Below are 22,322 nucleotides of genomic sequence, written 5' to 3'. Positions count from 1 at the left end.
AGCAATCTTATTTTATTCATATCTAATTTATTACTTTAAAATTTGATCTTTTTAAATATTATAAAACCTAAAATAAAATAACAACGAATTAGTGTAATTTGCAGCGAAATATATTCCGACTAAATTATAATTATTTTGAATTCAAGTTTTTTATGATACTCTTTGTAGTAGATTATACTGTACTATTTCCCCTTCATTTGACTTCTACTTCCATAGAAATAATATCACAAGGAAGTGCTACCAATATCGCTATTTTCAGTTTAAAATTTCATAGTTGAAATCGCATTTGGTCATAGAGATGAAAAGCTTTCAGCATTCATTTCGCTTAATAGGGCATTTTCTATTCTTCCAGATCTATTCATTCAAATTATAGTATGCCATTCACATGAAAAAGAATTTTTTTATTTTAAAAATTTATGTAAAAAGTGCAAAAGTTGAAAGGCTAATTCTAGTAATTCTGAAAATGAATTACTAATATCTCATTAAAATCTCAATAAACCTTATCATGATAACGATGTGAAATTCTAAAATAAAAAAGACTTTTAATATTTTAATATGACTGAAATAAATGGTCAGGAACATTCTGTATAATACTTCCACAGTTTTAATTTTCAAAAGAATCATTGTTGGTAAATTATTTTATAATATCAAATAAAAATAATCACACTTAAATAACAATCACAAGGCAATAAAGATTAAGACTTTATAAAAGAGCATAAATAGGATTGAAAGTAAGTTTGACTTTTAATATTATTTATGTTCATATTTAAATAACTATTTCTTACCTTTTCGCTAACTGGAGTGCCAATACGCGTCAACACCTCGAAATTGAGATCTATTGATTTAAATGTTGACTGAATTTCATACGAATATTTTTTCATGCTGATCAAAAAATGTATACAGCGTTTTAGTTGTTGAAGATTGTAAGGATCTTCTCTGAATCTGAAACATATTGTATAAAATAATTTCAATAAAATTTTATTAAGTAATTTCATTCATTTCAAAATCATAAAATTACTAATTTATTATGAAATTTCTGAACTAGACAATAGATTTAGTGTGCTTTAATACGTAAAGATTCAGTACGTTTCATATATATACATATAAAATATGTGAAAATCAAATTTTACTTCGTAAAATTTTATCCCTCTTTATGTTGGTAAAAAAACATAAGAATTAAAAAGATTAATAAGAAAAAACTTTTAAAATGCTGAATAATTACTTAAAGCATAATATAGTTCGGTAATGATATACTATATCATTCAGAAACAAACTATTTATATTTTATTATAAAAAAGACTGAATGTGAAATTAAAATTTAGGTTTATGAATTGAAAAATAAATTACTCGACTTCTAGTTATTTTAACGACAAAATAATGGAAAACAGCATGGAAAATAATTAGAAAAATGGCATTCAGCATAAAAATGGGAAACATATAACACATTGAATTCTAAACAATAAAATAAATAACTATAGATTAAGAATGATGTATACGCATAGTATTTAAATATAAAAGTAGTATTAACTAAATACAGGAAAATTTTATTTAAAAAATATAATTAATCCATTGTAATACTATGATATTTTTCTTACCTTTTTAATATTAAAGGAAAACTTTCCATAGATTGACTTGAAAAATATTCAATAGAAAAATAAATAAATAAGAACAAATTACAGCAAGAAATTGAGCCACTTTCTATACAACATAGTATCAGTTTTCACAAAGAATATTTTTAAAAAACATTTAATGCTACGAATATAAGACATTAGCTTGAAAATAAAAATAATAATTAGAATCTGGACTTTTTCGGTCTTTCTAAATAAATCTTCCAGTTTTTATGTATAACATATCTGAGTGCTTTATAAAATCTTATACTATCAATGATATGAAATAAGCTTGTTTTCACGCAAAAAAATATTTTTAAAAAGTCTGAAATAGCAGCAAATCAAAGTTAATAAAAAAGAAAGATATTCGTAATCATTATATTTCGAAATAATAATATTTATGTATTTATTAATGTTTAAATCAAAGTAAAACTAAAATGCTATCAAAACATTAAAAAAAATGTGCAAAGCTGCCTTACTTAGCACTGGTGAGTTCAAATAAATCAAATGCATTTTGAAGATTTGAACAAGCAATTTTACTGAGAATAGAGCCTAGCTCAGTTTTCCATTCTTCAGCACAAGCAACAGCAGCATCTTTAAGGTACTGACAGTCAACTATACAGAATTCAAGGGCTGTATACCTCGGAATGAGTAGTACATTTTTACCAATTTCTAAGAACCTGAAAATGTAAATACAAATTAACTTTTAATTCAAAATTATTATTTAAAATTGTTCATGCCATGATCTACCAAGTTTCATATTAATAATAATGTAATAGAAGATTCATGATTTTCTTTCATTAATCATTTTTGAATGATCTGTTAATTTAATGCGCCATCTTCAAGGTCAAAAATTCATAACTTTTTTTTCACATGTAAAGAACAACTGAGGTAGTTTCCGTTAACATAAGAACTTTTTTTCTTTATTTTTGAAATAACGTAACCACGCATGAATAAAAGTTACACTCAGAAGAGCTTTTTTTGAAAAGACTTAAGGATCAAAATTTATATAACCAATTTTTCCTTATTTTACATATAATAAACAATGAAAAAATAGAATAATCTTTATTTCAAGATATAAATATTTCAAAATACAAAGTTTATATCATATAATTTTGGAGAATAATACACAGTTTCTTTGACAATCAAGAAAAAGTTTTACTAGATTTTTATTTAGGAATGATTTCTGTTATCATCTTGCTAAACACTTTACAGATTTATGGCTATAAAGGTCATAAAAAAGACTAATTAAGAAAATTATTGTAAGAAGAAGGTAGTATACCAGCTCTCCCCCTATACCGAAAAGGAGGAGGTACCACGAGTACACGGATTAAAAGTCTCCAGATTAATTTAGTGATTCTTAATTCCCTGGTGGGCACAGTAGTGTTGTCAGGCCAAATTACCTTCCATTCCAATGACAAGATGTACCTCCAACGGGTAGTGGCAGGTGATGACCTTCCCTTATATTGCGCGTCCTGCTCTGCGATGACATTTTATGATCCTAGGTACTTTGGTAAGGCGGGATACTCAAATGTAGTTTAAAATTCTTTTAGTGCATAGCATTATGATTAAAAAAAATGTTTTTTAATTCGATTTTAAAGTTATGGAGCCTACATTCTGAACATGCCTTTTTTTTTCTCTCTAGAAACATTTTCATCACATGTATCACAATTTCAAGAATGCCCATTTGTGATGGTAATCAGGTGAAGGTATCGGAATTGTATTTATATAGCATTCCTAACAATTATATTATCTTCTGGGTGTTTCTATGTTTCGATTATGTAAAAGTCTTTTTTACCTCCCACTTTAAGGTAAAGTGCCCTTGCCATACTTGAATTATAGTTATATATATATATATATATATATATATATATATATACTAGAACTTTTGAAAACACCATTGCACCAAATAGTGCATTATGATTTTCTATTTTTAGAAATATTAATCAAATGTGAAAAAAAGAGTTCTTGATGATTTTGGAGGCCTCTCCAGAATGTAGAATCCAGATAATTGCATTCGTCGCATCCTCCAGCCCTGATTTAGATCTTTAGTGGAATTGATTCTCTCAATTTTAAATAGCTAAGATTTTAAAACTGTCGCCACTAAAACACCGAAAGTATTCACACGTAGTGCATATATTTCTTTTATAGCAGCTTTTCCATGGAACTAATTAAAATATCTCGACTGATATTTTTGCACTTTTTATGATTATAAATTGCATTGTTTTATGATTATATTTTATGTATTATTAGTCATATTTTAAAATATAATTTATTAATCAATATAAACCAAATATCTTATTATTGTAATTTATCTTATCTATAGGTCTTTATTTATCACATACTGTAAAATTTAAAGTAAAACAATATTTCTCAGATGAACAAATCTTTTAAAAGCGAAAGATTAGTAATTTAATAAATATCTCTTAACTTACCGGTTTATGTCTCCTTCAAATTCAAGAGCATTCCATCCTCTTTCTTGATACCCCTTTAAAATGTCAATTTTGCTTGTCTCCCAAAGACAAGAATATGAATTCCACTCAGACTTGTAATTCTTTTCAGCTTTATATAGAAGATACAGGCCAAAATCAATTTCTTGTTTCAATTCTTGGACAGTTTTAGAGTTTCGAACTTTCTCCGAAAAATGCTTTGGAAAGTAATAATAACGAAATTATATTTTTAACACACTAATTATAAATTTAATATCTGCATGGAAGGAATATGTCATAAGCCGTTACTTCTTTTGCATCCACATCGCCAATCAAATTCTCTTCAAAGACCATCAGTTCCCCTAAAGATTCTTCCATTTCATTCATAAGCTTTTCAAATCCGAGACAAAGTTCCTTGATGTTCGGAATAAAGCACATCTAAAGGAAAAAGCTTGTTAAAATAAATAACAAATTAAAAAACACCAATAACAGTTTTCAAAAAAATTATCACACACGGATTATGTTAAATACTTTTGAATACACAAGAAATCATTCATTTCAAAACATCTACTCAAAACTAGCGGTAGTAGTCTCCAAAAAGCTTTCTCGCTTGCTCTTTAATAAATGCGTTATCACAAGGAACGCATTGCATGGCACTGACGTACAAAAGTTAACGAAATATTAATATTTCTCATGAGTTTAATATTTTACAATATCGTCATTTGATTCTTGGTAAGTGCTTAGAAAGCGCTTGAAAATATCCGAAAATCGGTTTTGGGTTTTTGAGCGTTCTTTTAAACCGACTGAAACAAAAATTTTGACTCAGAACTACACTTGTAGTCACAATATTTCATATCAAATTTGATATATTTAAATAATTGTGTTTTTTTAATTATCGCGTTTGCTACCTATTCTGAGGACCGGTCGAAGTTATTCTTCAGCATCTACGATTCATGTTTTTTTCAACTTCTCCCCCTCCCACTCCATTTTCTGTGGTACTAGAAGGATACAAAATCTGCTGTGATATAAAATATCGCTAAAATCTTTCTCAATAGCTCTCACAAATCTCTGCCCTCTTTCTCAATTGCATAGGCTTCTTGAGATGTTTACTTGTATAGCAAGTTCTCGCTGGACATGCTGATGGTTTGTACAAATTCTCTCCTTCATAAGTATTTATCATTATTCAGATCCTTGTAATTTGAGACCCAGATTTTAATGCCACTTTGTTATAACTCAAGTATAATTTAACAATACTGAATGATTCTCTCTGTTCCGGTTTTCTGTTTGCAATGACACAGCTTACATGACTTAAATATTAGTAAAAAAAATTTAGGCTTCAATTACCATTATTTTCATCATAAATGAACTATTGTAAGATATTCTTAAAATGAATGAAAAATTCTAACAAGATTACAAAGGCGGACAAATCTCATGCTTGTTTTTCATCTGATGAGGTAAATAAGAATGACTGATTGTATGCCGTTTCATGATAGTCACTATAATTCTTTGATATATATTAAAATCATAGAAACAAAGATTCATAGTACCTCATTTTTCTTGTTTTAAAGGAAATTGTGAAAATTCCTTTTAATATAAGAAAGGTGACAAAAATCTTTGAAGAATTATGAAATATTTTATTATTTTTAAAATCTAAACTAGTTTTTTTTCAAATTATGATGGCTTTTATAATATTTAACTAAAACTTAGAAATAAAGGATGAGATAAATTTAAAAATATGGCGAATGGAAATTGATTCATTTATATTATGTATAATGTAGTTGAGTGCGTTTTCAAATAAATTCGATATCTGAAAATCTACAAATATTTATAAAAGCAGCAAATTTCCTTTTATTGAGAAAAACTAAAAAGGCAAGTAAAAAAATAAATAAATTACAATAGTCATAGATTCTATTCAATTAGAGAATAAATTTTATGATTAGAAATAACTACTTTCTAAAAATACATAGAAATATAATCAAACAATACCTGATGGTCTCTCAGATGCAATGACAGTTTTATAATCATTCGAATTTTATCATCTCTATTGACACCAACCAATGATGCAACTGATTTCAGAGATGATATCAAGCATTCAGTCAAAGCAGAAGAAACTGAACTCAAAAACATTTCAGAAAATGCAGCAGGAATCTGACTGACCTGTTAAAAATAAAAAATTTTAATCCATTAAATTAGCATTCATGAGTTTTCATTATTAAATAAACTGAATTTCCATCTTAAAGGTTTAATAATATTTTATACGAGAAATAAGCCTTGTACTCGGGGCTCCTCTTGAGTTTGTTTCATATGTATGTAAGAAAAAGCAAAATACATAAACTTTTAGGTTGAATAGCTTCTGAATTCTTACATTTAATTTTTTAAGAAGTTTAGGATTAAATTATGCAATTAAAAAATAATTAATTAATTACTACTCTAAACTTTCCGGATAAACGATATTCTTTGTTTTACCGTTTCGCATAGGTATTTAAATATAGACAGAGATTTGTTCCCATTTAGAATTTAGTAAAATATATTCGGTTGTAATAGAAATATAAAATTTCTGGTTTAAAATCGACATCTTTAAGATATTAAATTTTAACAACTGATAGTTAATTTTAAGAAAAAGCATCCTAAAAATTTATTTGGTATCAGATACCTAAAAATTCTTTCATTTAATACTTGATGAAATAATGCGCCTTCATATTTTAATTTCAATCTTAATAAAACATAATTCGAATAGTTACGAATCAATAATTACAAATAGTGCTCAGCTAAATTTTCATGAAGATAGACGCAATATGAACTCAATAAATTGCAAACGCGCATAAAAATAAAGGTGTTTTATTTTTTAATATGTTTTGCTATTTTGTGGGAATATTTTGGTTTCAAGCGTATTTTGTAATCCTCACATATTTAGCATATCATTTACACTCTACTATATTAGGAGCCCAATATTCAAATTTTAAAAATATTTAATAAAATATTCCAAATTCAGTATTCGAAAATTTTTAGCATTGATGATATAATAATAACGGTAAATTGGGAAAAATGTCTGAAAGATCCAATGAAAAGAGACCAATATTCTTATCTCAATAATATAATATCATTATTATCAATTTCGTATTCTTATTTCATTATCTTATAGTACAATTAATCCTTCTAGAACAAGTATGCCAGTTTTTTTTTTTTTTTTTCGCTGAATCGTATAACATATATGCTGTTGTTTTTGCTAATCTCCATGGCCTGACTTACTCAGACCAAATCCAAAAATCCGTTGACAAGAAGAAAGTCTAAAACAAAGAAGGGAGAAGAATAAATTTCTCCCCAAAGAAGTCCTAAAAAGTCTTGAATATGTTCAGCAGAGGCCTGATGGCAGCATTTCAGGCAAGGAGGGTAAGATTTTTCACCCTGAGAAAAGAAAAGACATTTAAGATGGCCACTGGCGAGACGTGACAGGCAAGTGTTGGTTTTTCTATCACAAGGATGAATTAAGGAGCGGACCGGCTTATTGGCCCTATACCAATCATGAGTAGGGGGTACCATCCAATTCTTTTTATTTAGGGATTTCGCCTGAGGGAAGAGTACTAAGTATGTAAGCTCAACAGGGGATGAAGTCTCTAGGCAGATTCCTTTCTTTGCAAGCCTGTTTGCTATTTCGTTACCAAGTAGATCCACATGAGATGGGATCCACAGGAAATGAATATCATATTGGAGTAAAATCAATTTCAACTTCTCAAGAATAGACAAATTTGCTTTATCTCCAACATAGGTCCAATTGTTAAGGTGTTCCATTAAGCTGCGGCTATCAGTAAGAATCCAAAGGTTCTTATAATTCTTTTCGTGTAGAATGGTCTTAAGTCCCTCATCGATTGCATGGTCTTAAGTCCCTCATTGATTGCTAGTAGTTCGCGTCTAAAAACGGAACAGAAGTCTGGATTTCGTTGGCATAGGAAAAAAAACTAGATAAATAAATTAGAAATTAATAAACTCATAGCAGGGCTACTCAGTTTAATTCAAGGTAACTTCTTACTTTATTCTGAACACTTTTGCGCTTTACAATGCCAACTTATCTCCCAGAGATAAAGAATGAAAGCGTGCATTAGTTTTTTTTGGAACACTCTATATACAGACTTCAAGTCAGGAATAAAATTATTTTATAGTATAAATTAAAAATGCTTCCTATTGATTTTTTGGTAAAAGTTTACAATTGGGTGACACTTGATTTTTTTGGCGATTTTTTTGACATCAAGATCGGCGCCAAGGAGTTTTCGATCGGTAACCCAAGGGTAACGTCAATGAAAACGAAACATTATGGAAACCAGAAATAGTGCTTCATCACTGAAATTTGTCGCCAATCGAAGGGGCACCCACATCTAAACAAGAAACGATTTTCTTAAAATTAAAATATGACTAGCAATAATATGAAAGGATAAATAAAAATACATCATAAAGTAAGCAAAATAATGTAAAATAATTTGGTTAGTAAAATCCTTATTTTCACTATGCTTGTTTAAATACTGATTAAAAATTTACCTCAGATTTCTTCTTTTTGAAAATATTACAAATTTGATTGGCCTCATATATTTCTGCTTTCACCAATTCAGCAACATCTTGGATAATTTTTTCTCTGTATGCAACCTTTAAAAAACAAATCTCAGAAATATACCGTGTTAATATACTAATATATTATTAGTATATTAGTACGGTATATTTCTGTACCGTAATAATATTATATATATATATATATATATATATAATGATATTTCAATTAACACCGTTCTTAAAATTAATTATCTTCAAATCATTTGGATTCAACCTTCACTTTAAATTCTGTGTTTTTAAGGGGGGGGGTCCCTCTCTCTCTCTTAAGTTTCTTAATTTACACAAAATGAAATCAAAATTATTGTTCAGCTAAATTTTGGGTAATTTATTTTTAAAGCAATATAAATTCTGAATGTTTCTGTAGTCCTGCTTTCTACCTTCCTATTCAGAGAATATCGCTCATTGGTCACATATTTTAATTTCATTAAAGAGTCTCTAAACATGGAGTATTTTCATTAAACACCATTAAAAATTATAAAGAAATCATCTAATGAAAATCCTCTTCCATAAATATTTTTTGCGTAATTATATTTAATTATAAATGAATTTTCTTTTCAAAGAAATTCCTTTTTGGCCCACAAAATATTTTTCGGAAAGAATGTGTGCTGTTCATCTTAGATTAAATTCAATGCGCCAAGGAGAAAGCAGGTTGCTATAGATTCGTTTTTTTAAATGGAACAATGTTTTGAAAATTAACAGGTTGACAATCACTCACTTTGATCGCCGTATTTCAGTAATTTCCGACAGCGCTGAGCACTAAGATTGAAGAGGTCTGCAGTGACATTAAAAACATATTACTGTTAAGCTGACTCTATTTAAAATTGGCATATTGCATCGTTTATTACATTCTTATATAATAAGTATATTAATTATTTTCAGGTTGTTTCTTTGAGTGAATAATATTGATTATCGAAAACAATAGTAATTTGGAATGTCTTGTAATAAAAACAGGTCTTCTAAAATTTTAAGAATAAACATAAAAAATTGACAAAGGTGCATTGGAAGCTGTCTATCAGTCTGCACATTCGGGATTACTCAATAACGCAAAGACAAAATTGTTACTAAAATTGTAATTTATTGTCAAATTTTGATTTTAATCGGTTAATATAAACGCCTACAAAATGTGTACTCGATCCTTTTCATTGCACTATAAAGCATAAAATGCTCATGTGATGGACTTTAAAATTAAAAATTTGAGCACTCGAGTTGGTCATGATCTTCTTAAGGTTCATAATTTGTATGCGGGAGGAAGGGATATTTTACTTGTGTAAGAACGCATGTGAGGAAGTTTTGGGATGATTATGACTACTGAATGAATGCCTCAAAAATGACTCTAAAATTAATACATTTTAGTCAATTATTATGGGCATAGAATTCCAAGTAATATTCAAAATAGAAGGGATATCAAAGAGAATAAAGTCATAGAGAATAAGTATTAAAACATACCTGATTTCTAATAAACTCTGCATAATCAAAAGGTTCAGTGATATCTGTATTAAACAAGCTTTTTCTGCCGATTTCACCACATTGTTTCTCTATTTTAGTTTTATTCGCATCATACAGAAAAAAGGTTTCTCGAGCCTGGATGAAAAAGAAATAAACAGTAAGATAAATGCTTCGTTAAGGATTTGGCAGAATTTTTAACATTAAGCTCCAAAACTGCTACATTTTTTTGTTTAAATTCTGGTTTGATATTTTTTTAATATAAGAAGATAAAAATACTCTAATGCCAGTTCTAGCCCACAGAGTATCTGTGAGCGAAATAAATATTAAATTCTGATTAGACTAATTTAAAAAGAAAAAAAAAAGATTATTGAAGTGTACAGTAGACTATTGGGTATCCGACAGATACTAGATGATAGGACTATTAGATTAACGAATGCACCGGATTAGTGGGGATTCATTATTCAAAAAATACCTTTTAACAATTCTTACGTTTGTAGCATTAAATACTATAAATATGTAAAATTATTCCATGTATAATAATAAATTTTAACTGTTTCAAAATCTGAGCTATTTTTTACATCATGGTCAGGTAATTGAGATCTATATGCAATGATTCGTTTTTCTTTAAGCACTAACCACTCGTCCAGATAGAAATGGAAAATTATTAGTGGTTTCGGAATGATGCACGGCAAGATTATTGAGAGTCTACTGTACTGATAGTTTTCGAATATTAACAAATACAAAAATATATTGCATTAAAATGATGGAGATATTCATGCTTCCTAAATACAAAATGGGAGCAACTTCGCTAAATAAAATCTGAAGGAATCTTTCCATTAACAAAAGGTTTTAAGAAAAAAAAATATTTACTCACTACTTTCGTTTGATCAGAAATGACTTTTAACGATGATTTAATAGTAGAAGGAGGAACAGTCCAGTTCAAATTAGAAAGTACAGGTTTAATTCCTTCCTCTATTGTAGCAAGTATATCAGCAAATATTTCCTTGTCTTCAGATGACAGACTTCTAATTATTCTAAAAATGTTATTTTACGTTTAATTTAATTATTCAGATTAGCAATATTAAGATATCTCGCTCAGAAAATCATATAAATTGAAAATATAATACATGCATTTAAAGAAGTTTAATTAAAATTCCTTTGACAGATGAAACTGTATAGTAGAATCATTTTTATCTTATTATGTGGAATTAAGGTTGATTGGAAAGTTGTTTAAACTTTCTTGAAGGGCGACTAATTACACTATAACAATAGGTTTCTTAACTAAAGAATAATAATAATAAAAACTAAAACTAAAGAATAAAGAATAATAAAATAAAAAGAAGAAATGATTCATTAAAAATAACTAGATATGAAAAAATTTGCATTCATAAAATTAACATGATTTTCTGACTTGATCAAATAAGTTCGGGTTGTCCAGAACAATGCATTCATAAAACACTGAAACAAAAACCTTAAAATGCTAACACATTCAAAATTTAAAAAAAAAAATAAGAGACGTAATATGTTTCAAGATCCAAGTATTCAATATCTAATGAGTATTTCACCCTGTAAGATAAATTATTTAATTCAAACAAGTCTATTAAAAGATAAACCAGAGAAAATAATCAAAGGATATTTAATTCCATCATATCATAAAATAAAATTTTTAAGGAGAAAAAGATTCGATTTTTCAAACAAATAGAAATTGCTAATATAAATGATCAAAAAAAATTAATAAAACATATTTTTAATAAACACATAAATACATGCAAATAATAATATTCATTAAAATTTTTTTTAAAGAATTATATTTTTAAAAAAAATTTTCAGAATAATACCTGTTATAATTCTGAACACTTTCTAACATTTTCATAATGCGCTTATGGAAAACATCGCCTTTTTCAAGCAAATGGACAATTTGTTGGGGAATTTCTACTCCTGTTTTATCCCAATAATATAATTCTTGAATAAGGATCAAGATTTCACTGCAAAATACAATCAACAAATCCATTCTTAATTTATTTTTAATTATTTTATAATAAAATTTAGACTAAATAAGGCTATTTTACTGAAAAACATTTTAATAATTTTTAGAAAATTAATTTAAAGGAACGAACAATAAAACAACTATGCAAAATTACGAATATCGCTTTCAGACCGCAAATCAAAATAAAGTATTTTCTATTGTTTAAAGAAAAAGTAACATCTACACTTATGAGAAACAGCAGCGAATTACAAAAAAATACAAATGTATAATCATCAATCATCGACACACTTTTATATTAATTTTAAAACAATGAAAAGTTCGGCACTAAATAATATCTAAAAAAATCTATATAAAAGCACAAATAAAATTAGGGAAAATCAATTTATAGCCTTCGACAGGGACAACCGGAATGCTTGGACAAAAAATCAGACAATATTTAATTAATTCTATTATAAAATAAGACAAATTTAAGAATTCATCTAGAATTATTACAGTTAAATAAGATAATATTTTAAAACGAACTTGGCTTTAAAAAATGAATTGTGACCCAAATTTTTAAATAAATTTGTCAAATCAAAGAAAACAATAAACGTATTCAAATTTAAATCATCAAATAAATGTCAATAAAAATTATTTAAATAAAGAATAAAATTACCTGCTAACATTCAACTTGAGAAAAGGCGTTCCTTCTTCTTTAACGAAAATTGGGTCTTTCAACCAACCATATGGATCCTAGATTAAATTATAAGTTATTCTCAAGTTCTTATATGACATAAAATTGTCATTAATATTGTCCTCTTAAAAAATTTCAATTTTAAGTCTCTTAAGCAGAGTTAAAGAAGAAAAAAAAGTCATAGGAGGAAAGCTCTCGTTCAATATATCCGAACAAGAAAATATAGGCATTAAAGATGATTCTTATAAGGACATTTTCATTTATGTAAAATTAAGAGGTATCCTGTATACTATTTTTGTTGTCAACATTTCATCTTCTCAACTAATACAATGCATACATCAATGAACAAGACTTAGAGGATATGATTTTATTGAAATCTGACATACCATATTCAGTTAACAATAAAATTTGAGTTGAAGAAAAACAAAAGGAATATTGTGTCACCATGGATGCGCCGCACTTTCCTTACAGTTTCTATCTTTATTTTTATAAAAATATTTCGTATAAATCATATAATTTAATCTAAGATGAAATGTACAGGAACTAAAAATTAAATTTTAACATCAAATATGCACAATAAAGATATTGTAAATTGTAAGTGTGTTCACATTAAGAAAATGTCTTTGTTATTTCGTGTATAAATTTCACTGAGAATTTAATTGAAATCATCCGACCAATCAATCGAACAAAAGGCAGTCTTTTTTTTTTTTTTTTTTTTTGAAGAAAAGAGTGTTTTTGCGGAAATTTCACAAGGGTTTGTTTTAATTCCATTGCAAATGATATACAATAAAATCTTCTTGGTTCCTTTATTTTGCAATATCAATATGATGGAGCAATTGCTTAGTTAATGAAAGTCTATCTTGGCAAATGAGGACATAATGAAGATTTTATATAATTGATAAATTGAGTTAAAATTCTATTTTGAAACCACAAAGGCTTTTAAGAGTGGATTTCATAATTTTGAACAACAACCAGATGACAAGAAATACACAAGAGGAGATATCTCAGTCTAGAATTTTCCAAGAAATATTGGGAATAGGAGATTTGACACAAGTTTTCAATGTGCACAAATCAGGCTTGTGTGCATGGGAATATCTAGTAAAACCGAGTCTGGAACCTATGAAAATCTGAATATCAACTTTCTGTTCCCCCGGGATATGTTGGTTAATTTTATGATTCTAATGATATAATCACATATATCATTAGAGTGGTTCATAACAAACAATTAGCTGAGATCAGAATCAGATTTTACTTTTGGCATTGTTCATGTCATACAGAAAAACTGCTTTCTTCCACATCAATAATTTTGGCGCCATGGATTTATGATTATAATGATAATTTTAAATAGAACCAGAAACAGAGAAAAAGACCGTCTTTAAGTGCAGAATGTTTAGTAAGTTCCGAAAAATTTCAGTATTTTATAAGGGCTAATCCAATGTTTATTAGTTTGATTTTCTCTGTCCAAACTACTCAACAGCTATTAGACATGAAGTTCATGTTCTTGAACCATTCTGGCATTGAATTATGAAATTATTTCAATTATATTTTTGATTGAAAAAAAAAGTTTTGTATATAAAACATCAAAAGTTTTACTAAAGTTACTGTTTAAAGTTGTCCTCCTAATTAAGGTAGGATATATCCCCGAGGTTGTTTAATATTCCGAATGTCATACAATATCGTAAAGATATCATAACAATGTAGAGCATTTTGTGGTAATAAGGTTAATAATTTCCTAGGTTATCTGCAAATTGTTTAAATTTCTTATAATAATTGATGAACATTCCATAAAGAATAAGAAGATTATTTCTCTTGTTTTGTAAAAATTAGTCAGATTTAGGCCATTCTCTTGACCATTCAATTACAGACTGTCACTACACAGAAAATTTTATAGTAATTGAATGAAAAGTAAAAAGAAGAGCTCAAGTTTCTCAATGAATATATCTAGCATGATGATACATCAATGAAATATAAAGAAAAGTTTAAATAAAATATGAAACTTTAATGTTATATGTATCAAATAATACTGTGAAATTATAATAAAATTTAGAAATATTAAAAGAACTTTAAATCTTAAGAAATATCAGTTCAGAAAAATTATAACAAAAATAAAATATAAGCAAAAAAGTATTTTTTTTTCTTACTTTAGGAATAGTTTTAGTCCATTGAAGAAACAAAGTATGTATCAGTTCATTGTTTGAATCTATAACTCTTTCATAAAAAGTTTTAATATCAATATCACATTCTCTTGGCCACATTTTGCTTGCATCTTGCAACATCTGAAAATGTTTTTAATGACAAATAATCATAATTAAAATAATAGAATCAAAGTTCCTTTTAACAATAGAAAACAACATAATATAACAAGATAACATCCTTCCCGTAACATATTCTCCAATAATTCAAATTTTGTCAAACTACTTTGTCTTCTTCACAAGATAATATGAGGAAATACTATACATACAGATAAAATGGCGGCAAATTTAAGAAAATTTTAAAAATCGATTATTTACGAACAAAATAAAAAGAAAATGCACTGAAATGAAACCAAGTTTTCCTTTAATCATAAAACCAATTTTTATTGATAAAATCAGCTAACTAATTTTACCTTGAGATGGTTCTGCTGTTGGTACATACGATACTGAATGAAATAATTGCTTGCAACTGTTCAATGTTATCATTTAATATTACAGAAGGAATAATAATTTTTGGAATTTAAACACCGATTTTAATTGCAAGTCACAAATGAAAGCAAAATCAATGTTGTTGAACACTATGAAAAGTATAGTTTGAAAAAAAAAAAAAAAAATGCTGACTTTGTGATAAAAATATTTCGATTTTATTTCCATCTTTTCTATGTAAAGGTACCTATTTTTATTTGTTTACGAATTATTGATTGTTAAAAATGGCTGTGGATTTCATGGATGCAACTTCATGAATCCATATCAAGATTTTAATATGAACACCTCCGGGGTCATTGTAGGCAATGTAATCGTTCAAAAAACTGTTCTTACAAAAAAAGAACATAAAAGGTATTTATTTTATTGTAGCCTCCAGATGATTTTTAAAATCGATGACTGATGACGAGTAAAAAGAACAAATAGATTACTACATTACATTTTTTACATTATATTACATTTTTTTAAGGTGCTTATTTTTTTGTTAAATCAGCAATTAAACTGCAGATCCTGAAAATCAATTAAAAACCTTTTTTTAATCATGTTAAATGACGGAATATGAAACAAAAATGAAGAAACCTACTTTATAAAGTTGTTTAACTCTTTTCGGCAGAAGTGATGCACAGAATGCTGTTCCTCCATACTGAGGAAGTGAGGGATGACATAAAGTTTTCAGTTCAACAGACTTCTCTTGAACATGATGCAGTTCATTTAGAAAGATATCATAGAGCGTTTTTACACATCTTCGCAAATCTCTTTTCATTGCCTAAAATTAACAAAATATTCAGACTTAAAATTAACAGAATTTGCAACTTTTTAAGCATTTACTGCAACATGGATAAGTCCCCAGCTAGGTCAAGATAAAATGTAATCAATTACAAAATCTTAGATTAATAAATGAGAATCCGAAATGGTAAAGTCTAAAATCAAATATGGATTTTGATAGCTATTTTGTAAAATTTAAATTACTTGAATAATGGTTTTATAACTAACTACAAAATGAAGTTTAGCAATATTTCCTAGTAAAATATATTTTATGTTAATATCCTTCTATCGCACACATTTTAACAAATTATTATAGAAAAGACGAAGGGAAATTGGTGAATTTTAACATACACTGTAATATGCAAACTCATAAATTAATACTTCAAAGCTAGTTAAATCATATACACGTATGCAATAATCTAAACAAATTTAGCATTAAGAATTAATATTATTATATTATAATAATCTAAGAAAACGTAATAATCTAAACATGCAACGAAACGTATTTTAGATTTATATTAACATACTTTAACTAAAGACAACTTGACAAAGTTATTACATAAAATTAAATAAAGTGCATATAAAATGGTAAATTTGTATACACACTGAAACATGAAAATTCATAAATGAATATTTCTAAACTAATTATATTATATATTTTTTCTCAATAAAAATAATAATCAAAACACACATAAATATGAGACTTACCTGTTTTTTAAAATGCTTTTGGAACATTTTTAAGATTTCTAAACCTTCTTCAATAGTATTTAAATTTTCAAAAGCATTCAGCATTAATTTTGAAATACTAATTTCAAGCTCATTTACTTGCAGTTTAAATCTGAAAGGAATAATAAATTTAATTATTGAATATAGAGATATTATAATAATAGATATAGATAGTAAACTCTCAAAAATGAGATTATCGTTGTCATCTATTTATTGTATGCTATTCACCACAGACTCTTCCTCCAGTGAGTCGGAAGTGAGACGAATGATATGGCTGTTGAGTGGTGATGTATTTTTAGCTGTTGTATAATGGGCCTGTACCCAGTTGAGTAGCGGCAAGCGTTATGGCTAGTGTTTGTGGTTGCTGATGCTGTTGCGCCAAGTGAGTCTGGCGACTTTGTTTGCTGCGTCAAGTGAGTCTGACTACTCTGGTTGTGGGTAGATGGCGCCACAACAGCTGTTACGAAGGTTGAAGGTTCATCGTCCGAGGTCACCAATTTGGCGAATTAAATTGAGCGAAAGATAGAACCTGGGACCTTGTGGTGCGCAGTTCAGTAACTAAACCATTATGCAAAAGCAATTGCTCGTGCTGCGTAGTTGTTAACTGGCTTATATACTATTCACTACAATTGTATAGATTAATAATATAAACTTAACAGCTGTCAATAAAAAGTTTGCAACAGTTATTGTTTGCATTTTCAAATTTATAAATTGATAGTCTCAGAAATATAGTAGTTTTCAAATCTTTTTCAGAATACAGCTAAATATAATATCAAGGATCAATAAATGTTTAAAGGTGAACTATGAAAAAGCTATAAAACTCTCATTGAATGCGACATACCCTGTAAATTTACAAGCCAAAATATTTTTTTAATTGATTTATATATTCTATTTTGCAACTAAAAAATTTTTAATTTTAAAAAGAAATAGATTTTAATGTACATTGATGTCAAGATCAAAGTTGCAGACACAAAATCTGTAATAACCAGAGAAATATTTTGCTAATTGCAATGAATTTGGTGTAGAGTCATATTGCTATGAGCGAAAGAATAAAAATAGCAATATGGATAAAAGATAATTTTTTACTTAAGGTACAGGTTATATCAAAAACTCTAGAACAGCGATGCAAGATCTGTTTAATATGGAATGTGGCCACCGTACATTGCTATACAAGCCTTCACAATTACTCGAAATATTGTTAAAATTTTATCAATTTTGATGGCGGCAGTTTTGAATTTTTGTGAAAAATCTGTAAGTGATTTTAAATTTGGACATCAGTATATATTCGGGACAAAATTATTTTTTTGTAACTAATCTTCTATTTCGGTTTTAAATGAAAATTCTTCGGTTTAATAAACTAAGATATTCATTAACACAAAAATCAAGCAATAAAAAGCTGATTATAATTTATTTAAAATCTTTTTAAAGCACTATAACAATAATCAATGTATATTGAGAAAACTGTTCAATTAAAACATATCAAAACACAAGGAATTTACAACTTACGTTTTGAAAAATTCATACCAAGCTGCTGATCTTATATGCAATGCTGCCCGTTTGTTTTCACCCAGTTCATGCAAAAAATTCCAAAAACTTGTTTGAATAGCTTCAAGCTGTTCAGCAATTTCATAGCACTTTTGCCCAGGGCTGTAGATATCAGCATTTTCTTCACAGCTAAATTCATCTTTATATTCACAAACCTGTATATTTGTGCAAAGAAATTTTTTCACACCTATTAAAAAAATATCTTTAAAATTCCTTCATCATTTCTGATAATTAACCTTTCAGAATTAATTATATGCAAATACTGTGCCAGTAAATTTTCTTCTCTGCTTACTAGATGGCACATAAGATGAATTATTAGGATTGAAAGTTTTACACTAGCCTCCCATTTTGGTCTCAAAAGTACTTTAAATTTAAATTTAAAACGGAAACAATTAAATTCCGACTATTTTTTAAATGAAAGAATTTTTAAAAAATTAATATTTCCTAATTTTTGAAACTACACTTTTAATGTAAGCGCAACATTTCAAAAAAGGTTATTAAAAACATACTTAAAACAGAAATCTACCCGTCACGGAAAAATAAATAGTATTTTTTAAATGCCCATCATCAACAATAAAAAATATCCAGGATATAATATTTGTAACAACAATCCAAACAATTTGATTTTTTTTTTTTTGGCTTTGTTTTTTGCATTAGTGAAATATATTGTTGAAAAATAAACTTAAAAATATTTTTTAAAATCATTTAAAAGTAAACAAGCAATTGCATAGTAATTAATTTAACAACATTGAAAAGATAATTTTTTTGAATTTTAAGAAGTTATAAAATTTTTTTCTGAACTATAATATTTTCGACAACTGTGGGTATAAAATGTGAAAATTTCAATTCGTTTTTAATGAATTAAAATCCTAGTCAACATTTTTAAAAATGCTCCTAAATGCACATTCTTACCATCCAAAGTGTATATGTGTTAAATTTGGTTATTCTAGGTTTAATGATCTATCTTGTAAGACACAGCATTTTTAAGAATACACAATAAAGGGAATTTTCGTTTCATGTGAATGACATCATTAATGATGTATAAAGAAGTTGTGAACGCCTACCCTACCCATTGACTAAATTTTTTTCCCCATTTCCAAAGATTTGTGAAAAAAATTTTGATAAAGATCTTAACCTCAACAATTCGATCGAAATCGATAGTTAATTTTGTCACTACGAAGAACTGCTTGCTAATCAGAATATTCTATTCTTATTTTGCATAATTTAAAGTAATCGTTCGTTTATTAGTTTAATTCTATTTTTTATACTATTACTTATTTAGTTTAATTATACTTATTTACATTTTTGATAGGATAAAATGTAGTTCATTAAAGTTTATCGACAGAATTAAATTTATTTTAGTAATACTAACCACTTTGGTGGCCATATTAAAGGTACTAATATAAGCAGTGACAAATTTTGCTGAGATATATTTTTCAAAACAAAAGAAAACACTATTTTAAACTATGAATTCCTCATTTCGCGTTTTAGGCACCTTTTATTGTTACTCCGGGTTATTTTCAGTTTTCATTTTACCTTTTATTTTTGTTGTTACATTTTTTACTTGCATTTTCTTTTTTTTTTGTGTGTATATATATATATATATATATATATATATATATATATATATATATATATATATATATATATATATATATATATATATATATATATATATATATCACAGATATATATATACATATCTGTGTGTGTGTGTGTGTGTGTGTGTGTGTGTGTGTGTGTGTGTGTGTGTGTGTGTCTGCAATTAAAATTCGATGAAACCAACTTTTACCGATGCCTGTATTTTCAACATTTTCATGAGTATTTAAACGAGTATTTGAACAAATTAAAATATGCACTTCCTCCATATGATAATGTTTATTGGCACAAACTACCTAACAACATTGCTACGATATCTTCCGTTATATTGTCCGGCATTCAGAATATCAAACAACATTGTGGAGATGCTTGTGCAAATAGAGGTTGCCGTAGATCCAACACCCTATTTCCAAATTTTCTTATGCGGATATTCCGTTGGTTATTGTCTGTTCATAGCATTGGGATTGTTTACAACTATCATCTCCGTAAATTTGTAGCAATTTTTAAAATATTTTATTTAAAAGTTTTGTCAATTTTAAACAAAATTCAAACCAACTATTTGTTCTTCTATTTCGAAATGGACACAATATAACACAACCATTTTCAAAACAATGACAAAATGTAACATTAAGGAAAAAATTATGGATACAAACTCAAGATGAATTCGACATAATGTCATTAAAATGCTTTTGGTAGGCCGACTTAACGTTCTAATTTAAAAGTTTAATTTGCTTTTGGGCAGACCTTGTATGCTTGAGTGGAGCTGTTACTATAACTCCACAAAACTCGATTAATAGCAAACATAAGTTTAATAATTTTAATTTTTATATCACAAACTGGAATGCGATCATTAAATTCTTTCTAACGAATTTCACAGGCGAATAATTTTTTTCCTTAACTCTAATTCACTACTATAACTATATAATACTCATAAAAGAGGCAAAGAATAACAACATAAATTAGCATACCTGAATCAGCTCTTCACAACGATGTACAAAAAGATTAATTTGAGGAGAAAGGTCTTGGCCAGACCACACACTTGCAGCAAATTTTTTGTGCACTTTCTCAGACTAAAAATACAAAATGAAGCAGAACTATAAAAATTTGTTAATATTGCAGTACATATTTATAAAACTTATAAACAAGTCAGTGGTGTGCCATATCATGTAAAAACATGAGGTAAAAAAAGTGAAATAAATAATAATCGCCCTGGAAATAAGCCACAAATAAAATATTGAGACCAAAAGAAAAATTCAATGAACATATACCTACAATAAATTCCATAGCTCGATATTAACAAAATATGTATGAAGTACCTTCAAACCTCAAACAGAATTTAGAGAAATACAATAACTAAAATGTAAAACTAAAATGGTTTCAGAAAGGTTTCAGTATTCTTAATTTTTTGGCATAATAACGACATCTTTAAAATTATAGTAGAAATTTAAGCATACAGTAATGCCAAGATAAAAAGTAGTTTTGCTCAAAAAAATCATCAAAAATGTTTATTTATACTTGTAACAGCATATAATATTACATATCTAAATATAATTTCTTATCCAAACTAATTCTTTTTATCCATCCAAATATTAAAAAAAAAAAGGACACATTGGAAGAATAAATATCATATTATCATATGCATCACATCGCAATTAAAACGTAGTAAATAATATAAAATGATCACTTACAAATTCAAAAATTTCTATCCATTTATTACAAACCGCAATGACATCTAGCAAATTCTGTTTCTGGACTGATGTTTTGTCTTGAAATATTTCATCAAGGGGTATGTGATTGGAAACAGTCTTTATTACAAAATTATTGACCTAAAAATCAACAACTATAAATAAATCAACAAAGTAAGAATGCAAGATTCATTTATAAAAAAAGATTGCAATATTAAAGCGTGTGAGTATTTATACCAGATATAATTTTTTAAGAAACAGTTGAATAATTCGAATTTTTAAAAAATATATGTATATTGACTCTATTGCGAATGATTTTCGTAAAAATGTGAAACAGTAGTATTCGTGAGTGTAATAGCGCACGACTTGGGCCCACTGCAAAATGCATTCAGGTATAATGATTCAGGAAAATGTAACATGATCTTTCTAACCTAATTAAGATATTTTAATTTTCGATTGCCTAACTTCTGATGTGGTTATGTTTTGGGAGGGCAAGCAGTTATGGAAATTGCTGTGTTTACATTTTTCTCGGCAAACAAATTAATGCTCTGTTTGAAGACAATAGCTTTTCATTTAACCCTTCCAA

General features: G+C 27.5%; 1 protein-coding gene across 1 annotated transcript in view; it reads right to left on the bottom strand.

Annotated features, from left to right (window-relative positions):
* LOC129962948 (dynein axonemal heavy chain 2-like) overlaps positions 1 to 22,322 on the bottom strand; it is a 127,108-nt gene that overhangs the window by 85,303 nt on the left and 19,483 nt on the right. The window contains exons 7-21 of the mRNA XM_056076951.1: positions 21,773 to 21,877; positions 21,020 to 21,121; positions 18,414 to 18,607; positions 17,007 to 17,019; positions 16,000 to 16,182; positions 14,883 to 15,017; positions 12,724 to 12,800; positions 11,920 to 12,066; positions 10,956 to 11,115; positions 10,082 to 10,216; positions 6,023 to 6,193; positions 4,346 to 4,474; positions 4,043 to 4,254; positions 2,087 to 2,287; positions 786 to 942 (exon numbers count right to left, since the gene is read on the bottom strand). Coding sequence (XP_055932926.1) covers positions 786 to 942; positions 2,087 to 2,287; positions 4,043 to 4,254; positions 4,346 to 4,474; positions 6,023 to 6,193; positions 10,082 to 10,216; positions 10,956 to 11,115; positions 11,920 to 12,066; positions 12,724 to 12,800; positions 14,883 to 15,017; positions 16,000 to 16,182; positions 17,007 to 17,019; positions 18,414 to 18,607; positions 21,020 to 21,121; positions 21,773 to 21,877 — 2,121 coding nt within the window. The remainder of the gene's footprint in view (positions 1 to 785; positions 943 to 2,086; positions 2,288 to 4,042; positions 4,255 to 4,345; positions 4,475 to 6,022; positions 6,194 to 10,081; positions 10,217 to 10,955; positions 11,116 to 11,919; positions 12,067 to 12,723; positions 12,801 to 14,882; positions 15,018 to 15,999; positions 16,183 to 17,006; positions 17,020 to 18,413; positions 18,608 to 21,019; positions 21,122 to 21,772; positions 21,878 to 22,322) is intronic.

The sequence above is a fragment of the Argiope bruennichi genome, chromosome 3, assembly GCF_947563725.1.
Source record: "Argiope bruennichi chromosome 3, qqArgBrue1.1, whole genome shotgun sequence".
Classification (NCBI taxonomy): domain Eukaryota; kingdom Metazoa; phylum Arthropoda; class Arachnida; order Araneae; family Araneidae; genus Argiope; species Argiope bruennichi.
This window is presented reverse-complemented; position numbering and strand designations above follow the sequence as displayed.